Source organism: Canis lupus, chromosome 11 (genome assembly GCF_048164855.1).
Source record: "Canis lupus baileyi chromosome 11, mCanLup2.hap1, whole genome shotgun sequence".
Taxonomy (NCBI): Eukaryota; Metazoa; Chordata; class Mammalia; order Carnivora; family Canidae; genus Canis; species Canis lupus.
The window spans coordinates 7,724,154-7,746,254 of NC_132848.1; the positions used below are offsets into that span (position 1 = coordinate 7,724,154).

Sequence of the window (22,101 nt, forward strand, 5' to 3'; positions counted from 1 at the left end):
CTGGGGACTTGCGGTGGGAGGCAGGCGCGGGGCAGAAAGGAGGGATTCTGACTGTGACTTTGGGCGGAGGGTCTGCAACAAAGGGTAGTTTTACCTCCCACCTTACGGACCGGGGAAATAGGTGAGTGCTCGGCGGGAAGCGCCCCCGTGTGCCCCGTTCGGCTCCGGAGCAGCTGCAGCGTAGACGCTGAGCAGGGAAGAAAGTCCCGGGAGGCAGGCCCGGCCTCGCGCTGCAGACCCGGGGAGGGCGCGACCCAGGGCGACGAATCCAGAGGAAGCAAGCTGTTTACACCGAGATGCACCTAGACACAAGCAGACGCTAAGACTTACGTGCGTGGCTCCGTTCACAGAACTGACACCTAAAAAAAAAAAAAAAGCAAATTTAGACGAGCCAAAGAGCGGCTCCAGCCAGCGCGGGGGAGAGCGGCGCCCCCGGCCCGGAGCGGGCAGGCCACGCCCCCGGCCGCCCCGGCCACGCCCCCGGCCACGCCCCCTGCGGCTCACCGCCCCCCGTTGGCCGCGGCGGGGGCGGTGGCCGCGGTGCCCGGAAGTGCGGCTGACGTGTCCCGGCCGCGCGCGGGATTGTGGGCGAGTCTGCTAATGGCGTCGGCGCGTCTGGAGGGCCCGGGGAGCCGGCGCTGAAGCTTCTGCGGGGCTGGTGGGCGACGCGCCGAGCGGCCGGACCCCGCGGCAGCGGGAGGCACCTGGCCGCCGGTGGGCTCGGCGGCGCCTAGCGGGGCGGGGCGGCGCGACCGCGGGGGGCGCCGCGGGGAGGAGCCGCGAGCGTTGCGAGGAGGCTGCGGGGGGCGCCCGGGCTCGCCGCGGGTTCGCCGCGGGTTCGCCGCCCAGGCCCGGCCGAGCCCTGCCGAGCCCCGCCGAGCCCCGCCGAGCCCCGCCGATCCCCGCCGGGCCCCGGAGGCGGGCTGCGGGAGGGCCGCCCCGAGGAGCTGACGGTGCTGCAGCTCGCTCGCGCCTCTCCGCGGTCGGCCCGTAGCTCTGTGGACCATGTCCGGCACCAGCAGCCCGGAGGCAGTGAAGAAGCTGCTGGAGAACATGCAGAGCGATTTGCGGGCCTTGTCCCTGGAGTGCAAGAAGAAATTCCCACCTGTCAAAGAGGTGAGCCGGGGCGACGCCGGGAGAGGGCCGGCGGGCGGGCGGGCCCCGGGATGCCGGCGCCCGGCTGGTCTCCGCTCGGCCGCCGCGTCCCGGGTCTGCGAGGCGCTGGCTGCTCTGCTCCGCGGCGCCTTTACTTACGCTCCGGTTGGAAGACGTCTGGGGCGCTCGGATTTTCCCGAACCCTGTGCTCCGCCCTTAGCAGCGAGCTCGGCGAAGTGAGGCGGCTCCCGTAACTCAGCCGGCCTCTCCTGGCCTTTTTCTTTCTTTTCTTTTCTTTCTTTTCTTTTTTCTTTTCTTTTCTTTTCTTTTCTTTTCTTTTCTTTTCTTTTCTTTTCTTTTCTTTCTTTCTTTCTTTTCTTTCCTTTTTTTAATATTTATTTATTCATAGACACAGACAGAGAGAGGCAGAGACGCAGGCAGAGGGAGAAGCAGGCTCCATGCAGGGAGCCCGACGCGGGACTCGATCCCGGGACCCGGGGTCACGCCCTGGACTGAATCTCTGAGCCCCCCCGGGCCGCCCCTCCTGGCATTTTTCGAACTTGAAACTAGCCAACCCCGAGCTGAAAGACTTAGGTGGTGCTGTTGCCTCTAAAAACCATTCACCCGTCGCTGTCGTAAAAATCCCTGCGCTCCTGACGCGTGTAGGACGTGTCGCTCCCCGGGAAGTGGTTTTTCCCCCTTAGGCAGCTTGCACTCCGGGTCAGCACCGTGAAGTATTAGATGATGCAGTCGGCCGACTTTAGGGCGAATATTGGAGGCCCACGGTGATCGTGCTGTGCCGTCGGCGGTGCTGTAACGTGAAGCTGGGGTTTGAAGTTAGATTCAGTACACGTGAACCTCTTCGAGCTTCAGTTTTCTTTCATGTGTAAATAGAGTCAAAGGTTGGATTTATTAGATCATGATGGGAAAGTGTCAGAGCAAAAATCGTATTATAGAAGAGGCTTCCAGGGCAGCCTGGGTGGCTCAGCGGTTTAGCGCCTGCCTTTGACCCGGGGCGTGATCCTGGAGACCTGGGATTGGGCCCCGCATCGGGCTCCCTGCATGGAGCCTGCTTCTCCCTCTGCCTGTGTCTCTCATGAATAAATAAGTAAAAATCTTAGGTAAATAAATAGCCTTTAATAATATATATAAATTCTCCGAATTGGAAATTTTAATTTAATCACTCGACCTTTTTTCTTAAGGTGTCATTTTATTTCTCAGAAGCTTTTTAAAAAAGCCTCTCATTTTCCTTTCTTATATTTCAGTGATGTATTTGTAAAAGCATTCATTTTTATTCTTCTTTAAGGTAGTTTGGTATACCAGCAGTTTCATTTACTAATTTATGTTTCACCAAAAGTTCACTAAGGGATTTTGGATTTTTTTTTTTAAGATTTCATCCATTTACTCATGAGAGACACAGAGAGAGGCAGAGACACAGGCAGAGGGAGAAGCCGGCTCCATGCGGGGAGCCTGATATGGGACTTGATTTCGGGTCTCCAGGATCACACCCTGGGCCAAAGGCAGGCGCTAAACCGCTGAGCCCCCCCCCCCCCGCCCCCCCCCCCGGGCTGCTCGTTTTTATGCTAATTTAAATGTTTTGCCTTGTTAATTTATTAAGACTTTGTAATTAAAACTTATCCAATAAAGTTTGGATTTTAGGCTTCAGGGAACCTTAACTTTTCTGTACTGGTTTCATCAGTCTTCAACAAACTTCATCGAGTATTTCTTTAATAAGATAAGTAAATATTACCCAATAGTGAAGAACTGATGTGCCACTTTTGGAAAGAAGACTATCATAACATGTTTTATTTTAGGTCCTCAAAAACTTGTGGTATAGATTTTCATGATTTTCTCCATATCCCCTTATGTTGAAATGTTATAATAAGGAATTTTAAAGAATTAAGCAGCTTTAAAGAACTTTAGAGGCTGTTCTAATTGTAAGAGAAATGCTTGTTTATAAAGTCTCAAATCCACTTTGTAATTTTAGCAATAATTTATAGAACCGACTGTTCCCAGCTCTTATACTTTATATAGAGACTTGAATTTCTCTATATTACACATAAGAGCCTTTGTGGATTTGCTTGATAATTTAATTCATATTTATTAAATTATTTCTTTTGGAAAATGCATCAGAATTCCAAATAGGTAACTTACACAAAGTTCTAGAACTCAGTCCATCTAATCTAGAACTTTTGATAAAGCTCATTAGCTTTTTTACTTGAACATTGGCCAAATCACTTAGTGATTGCACCTATTGTTTGAGATAGTGGCAAAAATAATTCTTGGTGTGATTATCTGTGATACGTAATTTCCTACACAGTACCTACTCCGTAAGAATTTGTTGAATGTAAGTGCCGGTGGCACTTCTAATATGTTTAGGAGCCCACTTTAAGAATTGGAAAATAACCACCATTACTGTGTCAAGTTTAAAACGAGAATGCAGTAATTTAGTAAGACCGATTTTTTAGGAGGCACACTTGGCTTTCAAGAAATATTTTGATTAATTTTTTCCTGGTGAATTAATAGCAGTGCCAGATTTTGGCTTCTGTTCTCTGAGGAATTGGTACATTTTTAGTTTTATATATTTGGGGGATGGGGAGAGGATGGTGCTTGGTAGACCTTAAGGCAAAGCTTTTCTAAGTAAAAGAAGCTTTTCCTGTATACTGGTTTATATCTTCACAGTTACTACTTGAAAAATACTTATTCTGAACTACTAAGGGTACTCAAGAACTCAGTGCAATACAGTGGTAAATGCCTATATTGCTTTGGAAGGGAAGTTTCCTTCCCCAGTACCTTTTATTAATTAATTAATTAATTAATTTAAAGATTTTATTTATTTATTCATGAGAGAGGCAGAGACACAGGCAGAGGGAGAAGCAGGCTCCATGCAGCGAGCCCAATGTGGGACTCGATCCCGGGTCTCCAGGATCATGCCCTGGGCCCAAGGCAGGCACCAAACTGCCGAGCCACCCAGATGTCTCCCCGCCCCCCCCCCCCAGTACCTTTTAAACTAGGTAGAAAGAAATGATACTTTCTGTATTTAGTCCCTAAGTTTCTAGTAATTTCTACTTTTTTGATCATGGTGGTTACAGAAGAAAAGAATATTGGTAAAGGATAGTGCCTTATTTATTGATATTTACTTCCTATCTTTGGATTTTCTACAGTTTTCTGCATCCTAATTGTTTTCATTTATAAATCTAGCCTTTGCATATTAAATCGTTTTAATAGTGGCTATAATTTCATTGTCATTTTAAAATAAAAGTAGTAATTCAATAATAACAACAATACATTCCTTCTCCTTGTTTTCCTGCTTATTTTTCTTAGTCCTCAAATGCAGATCTTAATGCTTCAGCAGTGTAACTTTTTTAGCACAAGTGTGCTAGCTAATTTGTCAGGGAATATTTGTATGAAACATTTTTTTTCTTTGCCTTAGAAATCATATCATATCTGTGTAATTGAAATTCAGTGCCTAAGAGGCAGTAATCTCTGAAGCTTTATGTTTATCTACTTAATGAATAAAACATTTTGGTCATTTTCTGTTTGCAGGCATTACTCTGGAAACAAATGAGGGGGATCTAACTGAGCTTGGAAGTATGGTCAGGGAGAATTTGTAATTCTTGAGTTGAGCTGAGTAGGATGAATAGAAGCTAGCCAACAGAAGAAGGGAAGGAGGTTGTTCCAGCCAGAGGAAATCGTGTATTTTTATATTCCATGTCAAATTTCATGTTGAAGGTAATTGGGAACCATTAAAGCTTTTTAAGTGGGGGAATAATATGATCAAGTTCATACGTAGTAACACTTTTTTTTTTTTTTTTTAAGATTTTGTTTATTTATTCATGATAGTCACAGAGAGAGAGAGAGAGGCAGAGACATAGGCAGAGGGAGAAGCAGGCTCCATGCACCGGGAGCCCGATGTGGGATTCGATCCCAGGTCTCCAGGATCGCGCCCTGGGCCAAAGGCAGGCGCCAAACCGCTGCGCCACCCAGGGATCCCGTAGTAACACTTTTATAACAGTATTGGTGGGAAGAATTAGAGGGGACTGAGACTGAGGCAAGGAGAGCAAATTTTAAAGATGGATGATGATTGCCTGCATGATGGTAGCAGTAGTGGAAGACAGGAGGTTGCTTGCATTGTGGTGGGCATGTGTGAAAGAGAGAGCATGATAAAAAGAGACTTAGAAGGTAAAATTACCAGAGCATAGTCACCTTTTATAAAGGTAGAGAGAGAACTCTGTGATGCCTCCCAGGTTCTGGCTTGGGAAACTGGATAGATCACTAAGAGAAGGAACCTAAGAGGAGGTGATGTTTTGGGGCAAAGTGAGTAGTCCTGAATATAGTAAGTTTAAGATTTATTTGTGACATTCAAGTGGAACTGACTATACATGTTTGAAAATGATGGTTTGATTCTTAAGGGGGAAGGTCTAGAATTTCAGATTTAGAAATATTGGTTTATACATGATAATAGAAACCAAAGGACTGGTAGACAATTCTGGAAGAGTATATAGAATGAGAATATCAGAGTCAAAGAAGGAACTTTGGGAAATAGCAGTAATAAAGAAAAAGAGGCAACTGGCCAACTAAGATTAAGGATATGGGAGAGAAAGGGAATACTTGCAGATCAAAGACCCTGAGAAAGCTGGAGTTTCAAGGGTGTAAGTGAATGAATTGGCTTTCAGTCTGAGAAGGAACATATTTTCTTCTGACAGAGGAAGAAAAAACATGAGTTTGAATGTGATCAATTTGAATGAGGAAGGGACATTGTGGAGAGATAGAAAGTTGTAGCCTCCATTGCTAAGATAGGGAACAAGCTTATTTTGCTAGGAGTAATTAGTGATGTAAGGGGTGAAAGATAGAAAGTTTGAGGGGAGCAGTGGATCACATTCGAGAAGTGGAGGAGAAGTTGACTTGGGACACTTTAGACTGTTGGCAAGAAAAGTGATTGAAATGATGATAGATCGTGAGATCTATGTTGCGTTCCTAAAGAAGGAAATCCAACAAAACTTTGATTGATTGGAAGAAGATGGAAGGGAGAAGGAACTAGCAGCATCAATTTAATTAAAGTGCAGTGGAGTTAAGGAGTGGGAGAGCTAGAAGGATAGAGATTGGGACAGTAAGAGAATGTTGAATTTTGGATTGCCAAAGTATGCTGCCCTAGAGGATGATAAGTCCAGGGAATGGGTAGTACAAGAGGAATAGAATGAAGATCATTTGAGTTGAGGTGGTCAGAATTAGGGTTTTGAACAGATTTTTTTTTCTCTCTTTTTTAATAAAGTGAAATCGGTAAGGATATAAATAATAAAAGAGTGCAAGTAGTCTTCCATGCTGTGTACTTTGTTTCCTTTTGTGTATTTGGGCTTGGTAAGAGTTGGATAGCAGGGATTTTTGTCTTAAAAAGCAAAAGTTCTCTCTCTCTCTTTTTTTTTTTTTTTAATAATTTATTCAGGAGAGAGAGACACAGGCAGAGGGAGAAACAGGCTCCCTGTAGGAAGCCCGATGTGGGATTTGATCCCTGGACTCCAGGATCATGCACTGGGCTGAAGGCAGGTGCTAAACTGCTGAGCCACCTAAGCGTCTGGCAAAAGTTCTTACAGTAGAATTCCTCAGTTTCCAGTGTTTTGTTTTTTGTATTAGCTTGGTGAATGGGATACCATTTATTTACCATGACAGGATTCTTCCTTTAACCAGCTGTTTGGGGACTGAGGACCAAGTGAGTTGGTTCTTCTGGTAGAGAGAAGATCTCATTTTCAGAACCTTTTGACAGTGAAGAATGAGGACTAGATAATGTATGCATTCTTAATCAGGAGCTGTTTGGTATTTTATATACTGTATTTTATAATGTACTGTAGGTTTTTTTTTTTTTTTCTGTTGATGTTGGTTGGACAGATTACTCATGACACAACCGATAGTGTGTTTTTTCTCTTATAAGCATAATAGAATTAGTTAATGTTTTATATACTGAAATGAATTTTCACAATTTATTCAAAAAAACTTGCTAACACTAGTCACATGTGACAACTATGGTAAGGAGTTCATAATCCTTTTGGTCAAGGCTTACTTTCCTATGTAATGCAGTTGTAGATAACTGTGTTAGGCAAATAGCCTGTGGCCTTTGTTTCTTTTCCTTTTTTTTTTTTTCTCTTGACTGCTCTTTCTATGACTTTATTCCAGAAAAGTTACATTAGGTTCCTAAGGTCTCATTAAGTTCATTTTCTTCTGATAAATAGTTTACATGTTAACTTCAAGAGTAATATAAGCAGAAATGTTTCACTAGGACTTCTAGGAAAATTTTACTAGAATATTGCAGTATTCAAAGAGCATTTTACAGTGAGAGTTCTTTAAAAAGTTTTTGGTTAGGGGCACATGGGTGGCTCAGTGATTGAGCTTCTGCCTTTGGCTTGGGTCATGATCCCGGAGTCCTGGGATCGAGTCTCACATTAGACTCCCTGCAAGGAACCTGCTTCTCCCTCTGCCTGTGTCTTGGCTTCTCTCTCTGTGTCTCTCATGAATAAATAAATAAAATCTTAAAAAAAAAAAAGCTTTTAGTTAGTGTTTTATACATTTCTGAAACTATCATAACCAATGAAGTTTGTTGTTAAAGTGTAAAATACTATTTTTTAAAAAGATTTTATTTACTTAGATTGAGAGGGAGAAGCGGACTCCCTGCAGAGCAGGGAGCCTGATGTGGGGCTTGATCCCAGGACCCTGAGATCATGACCTGAGCTGAAGGCAAATGCTTAACCGACAGAGCCACCCAGATACCCCAAGACATTATTTTTGACTAAGTTTTTGATCATTGTATTTTTACTTTTATAAAGAAAATGAATGAGAGCAAAGATCAGTGAAAACATATTGGTTATCTTAGCTCTGTGCTTTAGTGATACAGAAGAAGTAAAAGACATTGTTCTGGCTTATAAACCAGAAAGGAAGATGTACTTCAAAAATGGAATTATTTTCCTTTTTTCCTTGTATATAAATAGAGCATATTTTCAGTCATCTATAAAACGCTGGGTTTTGCTCTCACTGTTAAAATTTAAAAGGAATTTATTAGTGTCTTAAGTGTAAAGCATGGTGGGAAATACAAAAATGAAGGAGAGTCTGCCTTTATCTTTATGAAGTTAACTCAGGGTTGATAAACTATTGTCTTTCCTTTAGGCTAGGGACTTTGCATCCATTGACTCTATTAATACAAGATGCTATCTTAATTTTACAGATGAGGAAATTATTATTTTTTTCTTGGTTCAGTAACTTGCATAAGTTAGTAAAGCTAGAAAGTGAAAGAACTGGGTTGTGAATCCCTGTGCATCCATCTGCAGCTTCTCTCCATTATATCATACTGCAAAATGCCTTTAAAACATACTTGTTCTTATCATTGTTCCCACTCTTCTCCTTGCTTGGTTATTTTTTACTATTCATCATTCTTTCCACATTGCAGTTTTCTCATTTTGAAGTTTGTAGCACTCTACTTTCCTGTTTCTCCTCACTCTTTCAGTATTCCATCTGCTTTTGTGTATTTATGTGTGTCCTGAGTTCTGTTTTCAGGCCTCTTCTCCATGTTCATTCCTTAGCACTGTCATCTACTTACTCCCCTGCTCCTGGCCTTACCTCAGTACTGATGACTCCGAAATTTGTGTAGACTCTGCTGTCTTTAATGAGTGTAGACCTGTGTTTCCAGCTGTCTGTTGAACACATCTACCAGAGTATCTTTCCCACGCTTGACATAGGACTTCTTGTAATTGAACTTACTGGTCTCAAAACTTGCCCTTTCGCTTAGTTCACTTTTTTTGTTGGTGGCATTTATCACTGTTGCTTACCATAGTCACATTTGGCTATCTTCTCCCCCTCAGCTCTCTTTATTCATTGCCAGCTGTTCCTTCTCACTCTGTAATTTCCAACATACCTCTTCTTTTTTTCTGTTTTCTCAGCTTATTACTTTAGTTCCAGGTTTCAAATGCCTGGCCTTTAATATGTATTAATGATGCTAAAGATAAACCATTCTACGTGTAACCACTAGCTTAATATATTTAAGCAGCTCAGTAACCCTCTGTCCTTAAAGGATCCTTTACCATAGCATTTAAGACCCTCCTTGATTGTCCTAACCTTCTTTTCTAGCTTCATCACCCTCAACTTTTTTTTACATGCCTTCCTACTTCAGTTGAGATATATTGCCTGCTATTCATGCTCCAAATATATGGTACTGTTTCCCTCTTCTATGTTTGAGGTTCCTTTTGTTGGTCCAGAATCACTTTCTCCTATCTTTTTATTTTTATTTTTATTTTTTTGTATATTTTTATTGGAGTTTGATTTGCCAACAAATAGCATAACTCCCAGTGCTCATCCCGTCAAATGCCCCCCTCAGTGCCCGTCACCCAGTCACCCCATCCCCCCGCCCACCTCCCCTTCTACTACCTCTTGTTTGTTTCCCAGAGTTAGGAGTCTCATGGTTTGTCTCCCTCTCTAATTTTTCCCACTCATTTTCTCTCCTTTACCCTTTAATCCCTTTCGCTATTTTTTATATTCCCTGTATGAGTGAAACCATATAATGTTTGTCCTTCTCTGATTGACTGACTTCACTCAGCATAATACCCTCCAGTTCCATCCACGTTGAAGCAAATGGTGGGTTTCTAATGGCTGAGTAATACTCCATTGTATACATAGACCACATCTTCTTTATCCATCATCTTTCGATGGACACCGAGGCTCCTTCCACAGTTAGGCTATTGTGGACATTGCTGCTATAAACATTGGGGTGCAGATGTCTTGGTCTTTCACTGTATCTGTATCTTTGGGATAAGTCCCCAGCAGTGCAATTGCTGGGTTGCAGGGTAGCTCTATTTTAACTCATTGAGGAACCGCCACACAGTTTTCCAGACTGGTTGCACCAGTTCACATTCCCACCAACAGTGCAAGAGGGTTCCCCTTTCTCCACATCCTCTCCAACATTTGTTGTTTCCTGTCTTGTTAATTTTCCCCATTCTCACTGGTGTGAGGTGGTATCTCATTGTGTTTTTTTTTATTTGTATTTCCCTGATGGCAAGTGATGCAAAGCATTTTCTCATGTGCGTGTTGGCCATGTGTATGTCTTCTTTGGTGAAATTTCTGTTCATGTCTTTTGCCCATTTCATGATTGGATTGTTTGTTTCTTTACTATTGAGTTTAATAAGTTCTTTATAGATATTGGATACTAGCCCTTTATTTTTATTTTTTACTAGCCCTTTATTTGATATGTCATTCCTATCTTTTTAAATTAAAATCTTGCCTTTCATTTGATCCCACTGTAAATGTTGCTCATCCATTTTTTGCATGAATGAATCAACTTTAAAGATAATTTTCTTCTTTAAAAAAAAGATTTGAGAGAGAAAGAGAGAGAGCAAGAGAGAGCAAGCATGCCAAGGGAAGGGGCAGAGGGAGAGAGAATCTCAAGCCGACTTTGCTGAGTGTGGAGCCTGATGGAAGGTTCGATCCCACAACCCTGAGAGCACTACCCTGAGATCATGACTTCAGCTGAAACCAAGGGTTGGATGCCCAACTGACTGTGCCACCCAGGTGCCCCCAGATAATTTTCTAATTTCTTCTCTCATTCCCTTCATTCATAAAATAGATTTTGAGTACCTACTGTGTGCCCGGAACTAGTAGTTGCTAGAGCAAAAACTGTTAGAGCTTCTGCCCAGGATTTTCAAGCTTATTAGAGGTTTTCCTCTTAATTTTCTTTTTTTTTTTTTTTAATATTTTATTTATTTATTCATGAGAGACACAGGGAGAGAGAGAGGCAGAGACACAGGCAGAGGGAGAAGCAGGCTCCATGCAGGGAGCCTGATGTAGGACTCGATCCTGGGTCTCCAGGATCAGGCCCTGGGCTGAAGGCAGCGCTAAACTGCTGAGCCACCCAGGCTGCCCTAACTTTCTTAATTTTCATTTAAACTTATATATAAGTTATTTCCTTATAACTCTTTTTTAAAAAAAATATTTTATTTATTTATTCATGAGAGACACAGAGAGAGAGAGAGAGAGAGAGAGAGAGAGAGGCAGAGACGCAGGCAGAGGGAGAAGCAGGCTCCATGTATGGAGCCCAACATGGGACTCGATCCTGGGTCTCCAGGATCACGCCCCGGACTGAAGGCAGCACTAAACCACTGAACCACCCAGGCTGCCCTATTTCCTTATAACTCTTATATTTTATCTTCTGTTATACTTAGTTTAGGTTTGTTTTTTTAATTTGTGTTTTGTTTTGTTTTTGTTTTGTCTAATAGCACTTTAAGGGTCAGTTTTGCATCTTGTTTATCCTTCTGAGTTCACCATAATGCAAAGCATTTGTAATATCTAGGAGGTACTAATTAGTTACTTGTTGAAGATTACAGTTTTTAAAAGGAAAGAGATACTATATATATATATTTGTATATATGTGTGTGTGTATATATATATATATATATATAGCTATCCACATGTAATCTGCATTTCAGTCTTTTATTTGATGTGTTAAAATTTTTTTTCTTTCCTAGAAGCCAGAGGTTTTTTGTTTTTAGTCAGATTTTTTTTTTTAAGGATTTTATTTATTTATTCATGAGTGACAGAGAAAGAGAGGCAGAGGCATAGGCAGAGGGAGAAGCAGGCTCCCTACTGGGAGCCCAATGTGGAATTCAATCCCAGGAACCCAGGATCATGACCTGAGCCAAAGGCAGACACTTAACCACTCAGGTGCCCTTACTTAGAACTTACCATGTTTTTATTTAGAAACATTTTTTTTTTTTATGTAACTCTGTATGCCAGGCACTGTTAGGCATTAGTAATAAGGAGGCATTAGTAATAAGGAGGGATGGATCGAATGTATTTCTTGTCCTTATGGGGCTTATAGCTAGAATGGAAGAACAGACATGTAATAAGATGAACGGGAAAAGTATTACGGGTACAAACCATAGACAGCCCACAAAAGTGGAAAGGTGTTTTGATAGTTGCCACAGAAAAACTTGATAGGAGAAATTATTTGTAACTGCTTTTGGTATTATAAGAATAACCAAATCAGGAAAGCCTGCTCCATAAATCTGCTATTATCCTTGTGTTGTCAGCAGTTGTTTAATTTCAGCAAAGCATAATTTGACACATTAAATGAGTGTTAATTTGGGTTCATCTATAATTTAAGAATTTGTTGATTTTATGATTTAAGAGCTGTAAAAATAAGGAATTCCTAATTTGATTTATACCTACTTAGATTTGTCAGTAACTGGGTAGGTCTATGAGATTTTTTTTTTTTTCTTTCTTAAAGCATGTTCTTACACTACTCAGTTTTGAGAAACACTACTAGGGATTGGCACTGGAAAACCATTGAAAATTTGAGACAGTGGAGGAATGGAGGCCAAGATTATAAGTAGAGAAATCTATTAGCTTAGGCTGATTATGAGAAGTTTGGTTTAAGGTACATAAGTGGGGTTTGAGAAGAATATAAGATATACTCACCACATAGTCTTTGTGGTGGATCATATTTGTGGGGTGAGGGAGAAACCCCAGATGTCAAGTCAGTGACAGAATGGATACTGCTGCTGTTCAGAAAAATAGAGATTATAGGAAGGAGAAACAAGTTTTTCTGGGGCTGAAGTAGAAGTTTGTGGAGGGCGTGACGTGATGACACCTATTTTGAACATCTAGAATTTAAGGTGCTTTTTAAACATTTAGTTTAATAAGTCCTGTAGTTTAAGAGACAAGTGAGAAACAGGAATATAATTTAGGAGTCTTCAGCATTTAGAAAGTAATTGAAACCATGGAATTATGAGATTGGCTGGGAAGAGTTTATTGAGTGAGAAATGAGGCCAAAGATATTCTGGATAGTCTTGGAAGAGGAGTCCACATTCTCTCGTCTCTGTTTTTCTGTGCCAAAGTCCCTGGTGAGTATGTCTATGTGAGTAAGCAAAGAATATTGAAAAAAGAATTTCTTGAGAGAAATTAATTTTAATAGTAAAAAATATTAAATACTACAGTGTATTTAATTTTGGTGTTTTTTTTTTTTTTCCCTAACTCAGGAATAGAGATATCAGACTACCCACCTTAACCTGTTATCTCTGTCCAAGTCCACAGAAGTGGCAACTTAACTAATTAATTAATTAATTTAAAGATTTTATTTATTTATTCATGAGACACACTGAGAGAGAGGGGCAGAGACACAGGCAGATGGACTCCAGGAACACACCCTGGGCTGCAGGCAGTATTGAGCCACCCGGGCTGCCCCAGAAGTGGCAACTTTAAAAAATAAAGTCTTTTATGCATGAGAGCCAATTCAGGAAAAAAAATAACTATGTTTATAATTGAGTAGTTCCCTTATGGATATACAAGATACCTGATCAGAGTAGAGGATACTTTTAAAGTAAGAAGTAAAAGACTCTTTTTCACAAAGACTATCCTTGATACATAAAGGCAATCTGAGTCTGAGTACTTCCATTTATAAAAAACACTCTTGAAGTTGTAGCTAGGCCTGTGTATGAAGTAAGACTGCGGTGGTTAGGAGGACCCTGGTATACAAATGTGGTCAATAAACATTGATAGTGAAACTTTCCAGCTACACAGAATGCCTAGAGAATAAGTAAGATGTTAACATTTTCAAAGTTGGAGAATAGAAACCTGCATGTAAAGAATGGGGAACTGTGAGATCTGTTTATATCTAAGGCAAAAAATAGTCCTTTTGGTGATTGTTTTTTGCGCTTAGGAATGAAAATACTGGTTTATATATCTTTTAAAACAGTACTTTGGCACTATTGTACTTAAAAAACCCACTTCTTAATCCTTTTCCTTAATGTGGATGTGTGAAAATAATTGTTAAGCATTTTTTATTTTTTATAACTTATTTATATTTCTTTAAGTTTATCTCTGACACAGACATGGGTAGACTATCTCAGGGAATCAAAATAGTGTCTGGCAAACTTGAAATTTTTACTGACATCTGGTATCTAGCATGCTGTAGGACTGATTTTAGAAACTGTTAAGAAGGTCAGAGTGGCTAGAATTCAGAGTCAGTACAGATGACATTGGTATTTTTGATGGTTCAGTAGACTAATTTTTGTTGATGCTGAAGCAGAAAAAAATAGTGAATTTGAGCACATACAGGGTACAAAGAGTCATAGTGAAGAAGGGAAAAGCTTGAAAATGGTGGTAGAAGTAATCTCAGTGATGACAATGTGGCTCTGTAAGAAATTTACCCAACAGAGTTTGAGATGGGTTGTTGTGAGTATTACAAAGTATATATAATGTTTTCAGTGTTATTGATTTTTGTTGATTTTGTTTTTCTTTATCTAAATTTTTATTGTAAATTTGGTACGGTTTGTATGTCCTCAGAGTATATCTGGAATCTGACCACTTCTTACTGTCTCAATTACTATCACCTTGGGCCTATCCACCACCTTTTTTTGCATACATTATTGCAATCATCTCCTAGATTTTGCTGCATTTTGGACTCACCTAAAGATTTGAAAAAAATACTGATGCCTATAACTCCCCCTGGCATTCCTTGGAATGTGTTGCAACCCGGGCATCAGGATTTTTTTTTAAAGCCTCTGGTGTTTCTGATATGCACTGTCCCAAATAATTAGAAAATCAGTAATCTTTCCCTGAAGAATTTGATTATATTTCTGCTTTTTCTGCTTGTAGCCATTTTATTTGGGACATTTCTATTTCTTAAAGTAGTAGAAGGAAGTCCTAGTGTATCTATTAGGCTTCTTAGTTTTGAACAGTGGAAGCTGATTCTAGCTGATTTAAGCAGAAATGAAGTTTACTAATATATATACATATATATATATACATATATATGTATATATATGTATATATATATATATATATAGTGGCTCACATAATTGGTAGAAGGCTGGATAGAGCCAGCTTTAGAAAAAGTATAGAAACAAAGGGAAGCTAAACAGCTAGAACCTACTGTTCTCTGCTGAACAAGTGACTGGATACCTCAGATATAGCCCTGGCCCCTCTATGCTGCCACTGGTTCTGCTGCTGTTTACTGTCCTTGGGAAGTAGATGTTACCTCCACTGTTGCTGTCGTCAGAAAGAATTTTCTCTTGACTCTGCTCCATATTCATAATCCCTGGTAGATGTGTCTTTTTGGATTAGAATCGGCTGCCAGAACATGTGAGAAAGCAAGTATCTGGCATTTTCGATTTTTAACAGTGGAAGATAAGCTCTATATTGCATCAAAACTCATGAAGTTGGGAAATCTCCAGACACAGGCAAGGGCTTCACATGCTTGGAAACCAACAAAATGACAAAGGTCATGTACTATACGTAGTGGTATTTATTTTATGCATTAATCCACTGGTTCTCAAACTAAGAACCCACAAGACATTGGTATTTTTCCATAATTATTTTAAACCTTTAGAACCTGCTACCACTTGTCCCTTAGCAAGCAGTAAGAGATAACAAAATAAATGAGTAAGTAGCAAGCAAATTAATAGGAAAGCTTAGGCATATAACTTATGAATATTTATATATTATTTTTGGAAGTATGGAGACCAATATAAGTATAAAATAGGTATGTTTCTTGATAATAAAAAATGTTCTGAATTTCTATGGTGGAAGTTATATATCAGTGTTATATGTCAACATTGTCCAATAGAAATATACTGTGGACCACAAATGCAAACCATATGTATAATTTTGAATGCATTAAGAATAAAAAGAAATAGGCATTTAATTTTAAATAATATATAATTTAACCCAATACATTCAAAGTATTGTTTCAATATTTAATCAATGTAAATATCTAAGGGATAGTTTATATTTCTTTTTCATATTAAGTCTTCAAACTCTAGTGTGTAGAGTACATCTCAGTTCAGACTGAAGTCATATAAAGTGCTTAATTGCTACATTTAGCCAGTGGCTACTGTATTGGACAGCACAATTCTGTAGCATGGTGTAAAATGCTATATAACTTACAAATGCTGCCAGCTAAATGTACTTATAATGCAGTATTTTAAGTACCTTATGAAAATCTAATATGTATTTGAAAAAATGTAAACTAAAAGTAATAACAAAGTGCTTAATTATTCATTCTGTTCAAATCCAAAACAGTTTTACTTGATTTTGCATTTATGTTTTGCAATTTTTTAAATGATGGGGATGGAGGTATGAAAAGGGGAAAAGAAACCTAGTTTTTTCAATTAGGCTTTGTTTTGATTATTTTATATCTTACGAACATTTCAATTCCTGAGAGATTAGATGTACCCTAGGCAGAGAAAGGCAACATGCTATAGTGCTGACTTTGCATGTGAATAATCAAATCATATTTTACTATATTTAATGTTTATGGCACTACTAGGTCTTAGTATCTGAAGTTTCGAAAATAAAAAAGCTAATAGTAATCATGTGTGATTTCTTTCCCTAGATAATTCATGCTGATAGTAAATTTTATGTTCTAATTATTTTTATTCTTGCAGGCTGCTGAATCAGGAATAATAAAAGTTAAAACAATAGCTGCACGAAACACCGAAATTTTGGCAGGTAATTTTTTGCTTAAAATTCAACAATAAAATTTCACTAATAATAAAAGGAGAATCTTTAAAAGAACAGAAAACAGCCATTTGATTTCTGTTGCCTCTCCTTTATACCCTAGCATGCTGTTTGTAATGATAAAGAACATGTAAAAGTCCGTAACTTATGCACAAATTGGGTTTGCCAAGGCTGAATGTTATGAAAATCTCTGAAATCAGAAAGGTTAAAACTACTAACTCCCTACAGGCAAGGACTTGTCAATCACCTAAGATGTACCTTATCCATAAAAGGCATTCAGTTAATATTTGTTGTATTGAATGAAATGAAAGATTGGTTCTCCATCCACCTTCCAAGATCTATTTTATCTTTAATATAATATGAACAGGTGATAGTGTAGTATTACAAATTTTGTAGTACTTGATGAGTGTTGAATCCTAGGACTAAGACAGTATGGGAGTGAAGAAAGGAGTGAGGTGGAAAAAGATTTTTTTCATTCTTTTGATTGAATTTGCTTTTCAAGGAGGAATTTCAGGAGTTCTGCTTTGAGACTTTTTGGTAGTCTATTTCTTACTTTTCTTTGGTGCCTTTTTGTTCTTGCCTCTACAATGAACATGGAAAAGGAAAGTAGCATTTTCTGAGAATCTGTTACATGTGGAAACATTTGTACCACTCTAATAAAAGACAACCTTGTAGTGAAATACTTTTATTTTGTAGTAGAGAAAATTGAGATGCAGAGTGATTAAGTTATTTGGCTAAGGTCACATAAGTGGTGGAACTAGATTTAAATCCAGGGCTGTTGAGAGCCCTTGTTGTTACTGCTACAGTGTGCTGCCATGGTTTTGCAAAGATTCCACACTAGCTCCTCCCTCCCAAGTGTTTATACTTAACCATTGTTTACTTCACTGGTCTTCAGTCTGCATTTCCATTCTAATGGTGCTATTGGTCTCAGCCAGTTATAGGAGAAAAGCAGTCCTGTTAATTTACACAAAATAGTGAAGGATCGCTCGAGCTCTCATAAATCTCTTTATATTTTAAAAAATGATACCAGAAAAATCCCTGATTGGTGGGATTTCAAAGAGTATTACAAAATGAAATGAAGACTTTTGGAGGGGGGGGGCAGTTTAAGGGTGGGAGGTGTATTTCACTTAGGTTTGCCAGGCTTTGCTGGACATTTGCCTTTAGGGTGAGCTCTTCTGTGTTGCATCTGTTTCTCATTGGCTTCTTTCATTTTGAACAATCTGTTGAAACACCAAACAGTTTAAGAACATTATTCACAGTGTTGAATAATGCTCTGTGTACATTTTGAGAAGGGGAATAGTGAGAGTGGTGGGTAAAGACAAAGGTATGTATGGTTGGACTGGGAGAGTGGGCGAGTGGGTTGTGGGAGATGCATGTTGGGTGGATTAGCTACTGTGAGGAAATTAATGTTTAAAGATAAATTAAGATCTGGATATTTTTAAGGTAGCTAATCATATTAGAATATCACTACAAATATATTAACTTTTGCTACTATGATTGCTGATATCATGGTAAGTCCTTAGTTATTCACCAACAGTAGAAGTTTTCATTGGGTCTGTAGCTGATGGAAGATTTTCTAAAGAGACTGATTTCTTCCAAGGATCACTGTGTGGTGCTGAATTCTTTACGAAAGTAAATGTGTAACTGGTTAATCTTGAGAACGAGTAAGAAAAATTTTGCTTTGTCAGTATGAGTTTAATATTTAGGTGGGCTGTTCATTTCAATTTAGTTAGCTTTATTCAGAACAATCTAGAAAATATCTTTATGCACCTACAATTAAATAGTTCATGCTTTAAGATCCATAGTGCCCAGAGCCATGTACTTGAGGAGCTATATTAGCACTTAAATTATTTCCTAACATTGTTTTTTTACCAAGTATCTATAGCAATTGATAATTTAAAATTTATAGCAATTGATAATTTTAAAATTTATATTTGAAAATCAAAGAGTCTTAAGGAAAAGAGTTGTTAATATATAGTTTCTGAACTAATTAGAGTATAGTTAATACTAAGAAAAATTTGTAGTTAACTTTTTAAAAATTTTAATTTCCTAACAGGTATTTACTTTCTATAAAGCTAGAGACTTTAGATTACTACTTTTGTGCTGTAATGAATGTTACAGATATCAAACAGTGGAGGAGTTGCAAATGAAATGAAATACTGAATTCTTAGATATCTCTATATATTCAGAAAATATAAAGGGTGCTAAAAAAATCAGAACCCTTAAGTAGGATTAACTAGTCTGACTAGTGATATTTCAGTATAGAATTCTAGCCAAACTCTAGTTTTCTTAGATTTAATTTCCAAGGGAAGGCTATTTACACTGTAGAATAAATCTTTGCTTTACATCTCCCCTTCTTTTAAGCATTCTCCTTTAATGTTTATTTTTCTTTGTTTTCACTGCTGTCATGAATGCTGACATAAGTGGGAATGCTATGCCAGGTAATGTCAGCATTGATTCAGATATACAGATCATTATCTCAAAATTTCCTTTTTCTTTAAAGATAAAACTCTGCAAATGAGACATAGCAGCATCAAGTTTTTCATCTACAAGGCCAAATGCCTTAATCTTCCACTTGACTACTATATATTACAAAATGTTTTTATTAAGCCAGCTTATAGTATACTTGAAGTTGACTGAGAAGGCTTGTGTTATACAAAAATTACATAAACAGAGATCTGCTTTTTGAATATTTGAAACGAAGAAAGCAATGAAGTTGTGATATCTTAAAATTGTGTATTTAACCCATTCAAAACCATAATGGTTACATCTACCTTTGGCTGCTTTCAGCCACTGTCAATATACATATAGAATTTCTACATAGATGACCATTATGTATGATTTGTGTTCTTTTCTCACAGTTTCCATTATCTTTTTCATATCAACAAGGTCTTATTACTAAAAAGTCTTTAAGTAGAATGAGTAAATATACTTTGGAGTTGTTTTCTGATGTTAAAAGGTAATTTATCTGCTGATTTTATTTAGTATTTTCTGTCTTATCAATACATATGCCTGTGATACTTTACAAACATCTATAGAATATACTGTAAATATGTTTTTAATAAGGAAATAATTATGCAAGCATCACTAGAAGAGATACAAAGATAAGTAGTGTAACTCACTTATAATCTATATGGAAATATAGGAAGTATACTTGAAAATGCATTTGAGTCTGCTGTTCATTGTTTAGCTTACCTGCTCTTCCATTTGCCTTTTGAAGTCCTTTGCCAGAAATTTTCTCTTCTAGAGGACATACTCCCTGAGGTCAGGATCAGTATCTTATTCTTCCTTATATTGCCAGTAGTTAGCACATTACATAGGAAATAGTAAGCCCTCATTAAATGTAGGCTAATAGTGAGTGAGTCACTCCAAAATGCAAGTAAGTCTTAGTGCTACCTCTAGTGTGTTTTTCTACTTCCCAGTCTTTACCATAATTTTACATGTTATGATGATTCAGGTAGATGAATTTTGTCATACTTAGTTTGTATCAGCCAGATAACAATGAAGGAGACCCTAAATGGAGAATTTTAATACTGTGGTAAATCCCAAGATGGAAGTATAGACAGGCTTATTATAGGAATATAGAGAAGGCACCCATCCCAGTCTGGGAATCTGAGCTGAGTTTCAAAGCTTAAAAAGGAGTTAGCCAGGCAAATAAGGTGTTGAAATAGAAGGTAAAGCAGATCACTTGACTATATCAGTTATAAAATAGTCATTTTGGATACACTGTTCAAGTAATGTCATTGTGTGATTTCCTGAGCTACTTGACGGAAGAGTTTGAATCAGGGCAGTGGCACATTCATTTCAATGTTTTTATGTTAACTATTCTTACAGCAGTGTAGAAGTAGTAAATTTCAATATATCATCAGTAAAGTAGCGATCTTGTGGTAGGCTATTTCTGTAACTCAGGCTAAATGGCTGAGGGGGCTGTAATTAATTCCATGCTCACAAGTTAACTTAGTGGGCCGGAGAAATCACATAGTTTCTCTACATTGTAATGTTTTCTTATTTCTTTTTTCCTTGGATTTTTAAAGAACTTTTTAAAAATTTACTTTGTATTTTTTTTATCATATTATAAATACTTTCCTTGATGCTATCTTTTCTAATTTTAAAAAATTGCTTCATAATATTTTAGCAGGTGCTTATGGTTTTTTAAACCATTCCTTTATGTTTGACATGTTTCAGTATTCAGAATTATTTTTTTAAGATAAATTTCAAGAAATGAAATTATTAAAGTGAACGAACATGGTCTTGGAATTTGTTACCATAGTGCTTTTGCCAACAATATGTGGGTATAGTTTTATAATATTCTTGCCTGATAATTATTTTTAAACATCTTTTTGGGACTTGAACAGGCAAACGACTTCTTATTTTAATTGACATTTCTCTTAAATGTTAAACATTTTCCTCTGAATATGTTAAATTATTTCTTTTTTTCAGTTTCCATTTATTCCTTGAGTTTTTGTGTTTTATCAAATTATTTGAGCTGTTTATATAACAGAAGTATTGACTTCCCATCATGTTTGTATTTCCTACAATTCATTTAATTTTTTATCTAGATGTTTTTCGTTTTTACATAATGTAACTTTTCTCATTTGTTGCTTTGTGCTTAGGAAGCCCTTCTTCCACATAGTAGATAGTCATTTTTATTTTCTTTTAGTTTTTTTTTCTTTTAGTTTTTTTATGTTTGTTTGTTTAATTCTTTTCTTAATAATATGTGGAGTGACATGAGGACCTAGATTTTTTTCTTTTGCAAAATTACTGATTGTATTGGTGTCATTTGTTGAATAATCCTTCCTTTTCATATAATGTGCTTTTAATATGAAACCATATTTTATTTTTCCTCCTATTCTTGAGTCATTTAAGGTATTTTCAGACCTTTGAACCATTAAAAAATATTTTTTTACTGTTGTTAGAAATATCAGTCTTTTCCATAATTAAATTTTAAGGGGTTTTGAGGATAGTAATCATGTCTGCATCACATCTTATTTCTTTCACAAGAATTACAATTTGTTATTTAATGACCATTAAAATTTATCATAATGAAACTTTTATTAATCCCCATTAATATGATTCATAGTGGGGTATCCTAGTTTAATTCTTTCTTTCCAGGATAAAAACTACAATTATGCAGTGAAACTGCTCAGAGCAAGGAAACCCCTAGGATATGGGGACCTGCTGGACCTCTTACAGGTGTGTGAAAGTGTATCGTTTGATCTCACAGTTATAAAATTTGGAAATAAAATATATTTATCAAACATAGTGTTATTCTATTAAAGGAGTTATGTTTATTAAAGAACTTAGGTAAAAAAAAAAAAAAAAAAGAAAAGTAAATTTTTTTTCTGACCCCCTAAAAACCTGTCTTTATATTTTAAAGGAAATTGAAATAGAGAGTTTTGATTAAAAAGAGTTGACCTTTTCCTCTTTTTTCCTGGAATGATTTCTAAAAATGGTTAGCTCAAGATGTCTTTATTGCTACACAGCTTTCTCCTCAGTGTGATTTCTAAAGTCTAAGTC

The 22,101-nt window shown here is 37.9% G+C and overlaps 1 protein-coding gene and 1 long non-coding RNA gene across 7 annotated transcripts in view; one reads left to right on the forward strand and one right to left on the reverse strand.

Annotated features, from left to right (window-relative positions):
- LOC140642452 (uncharacterized) overlaps window positions 1-467 on the reverse strand; it is a 74,678-nt gene extending 74,211 nt beyond the window's left edge. For all 4 annotated transcript variants that reach the window (XR_012038876.1, XR_012038875.1, XR_012038874.1 and 1 more), the window contains exon 1: window positions 331-467. This is a non-coding gene — a long non-coding RNA (uncharacterized lncRNA). The remainder of the gene's footprint in view (window positions 1-330) is intronic.
- Window positions 468-876: 409 nt separating this feature from the next.
- The window catches only part of MON2 (MON2 homolog, regulator of endosome-to-Golgi trafficking), a 104,444-nt gene continuing 83,219 nt past the window's right edge, over window positions 877-22,101 (forward strand). For 2 of the 3 annotated variants that reach the window (XM_072843043.1, XM_072843044.1), the window contains exons 1-2: window positions 877-1,116; window positions 16,512-16,575. In XM_072843043.1, coding sequence (XP_072699144.1) covers window positions 1,006-1,116; window positions 16,512-16,575 — 175 coding nt within the window. In that variant the 5' untranslated portion in view covers window positions 877-1,005. Of the gene's footprint in view, window positions 1,117-16,511; window positions 16,576-21,696; window positions 21,778-22,101 lie in introns of those variants that run through there. The other variant, XM_072843045.1, reaches the window with a different exon arrangement.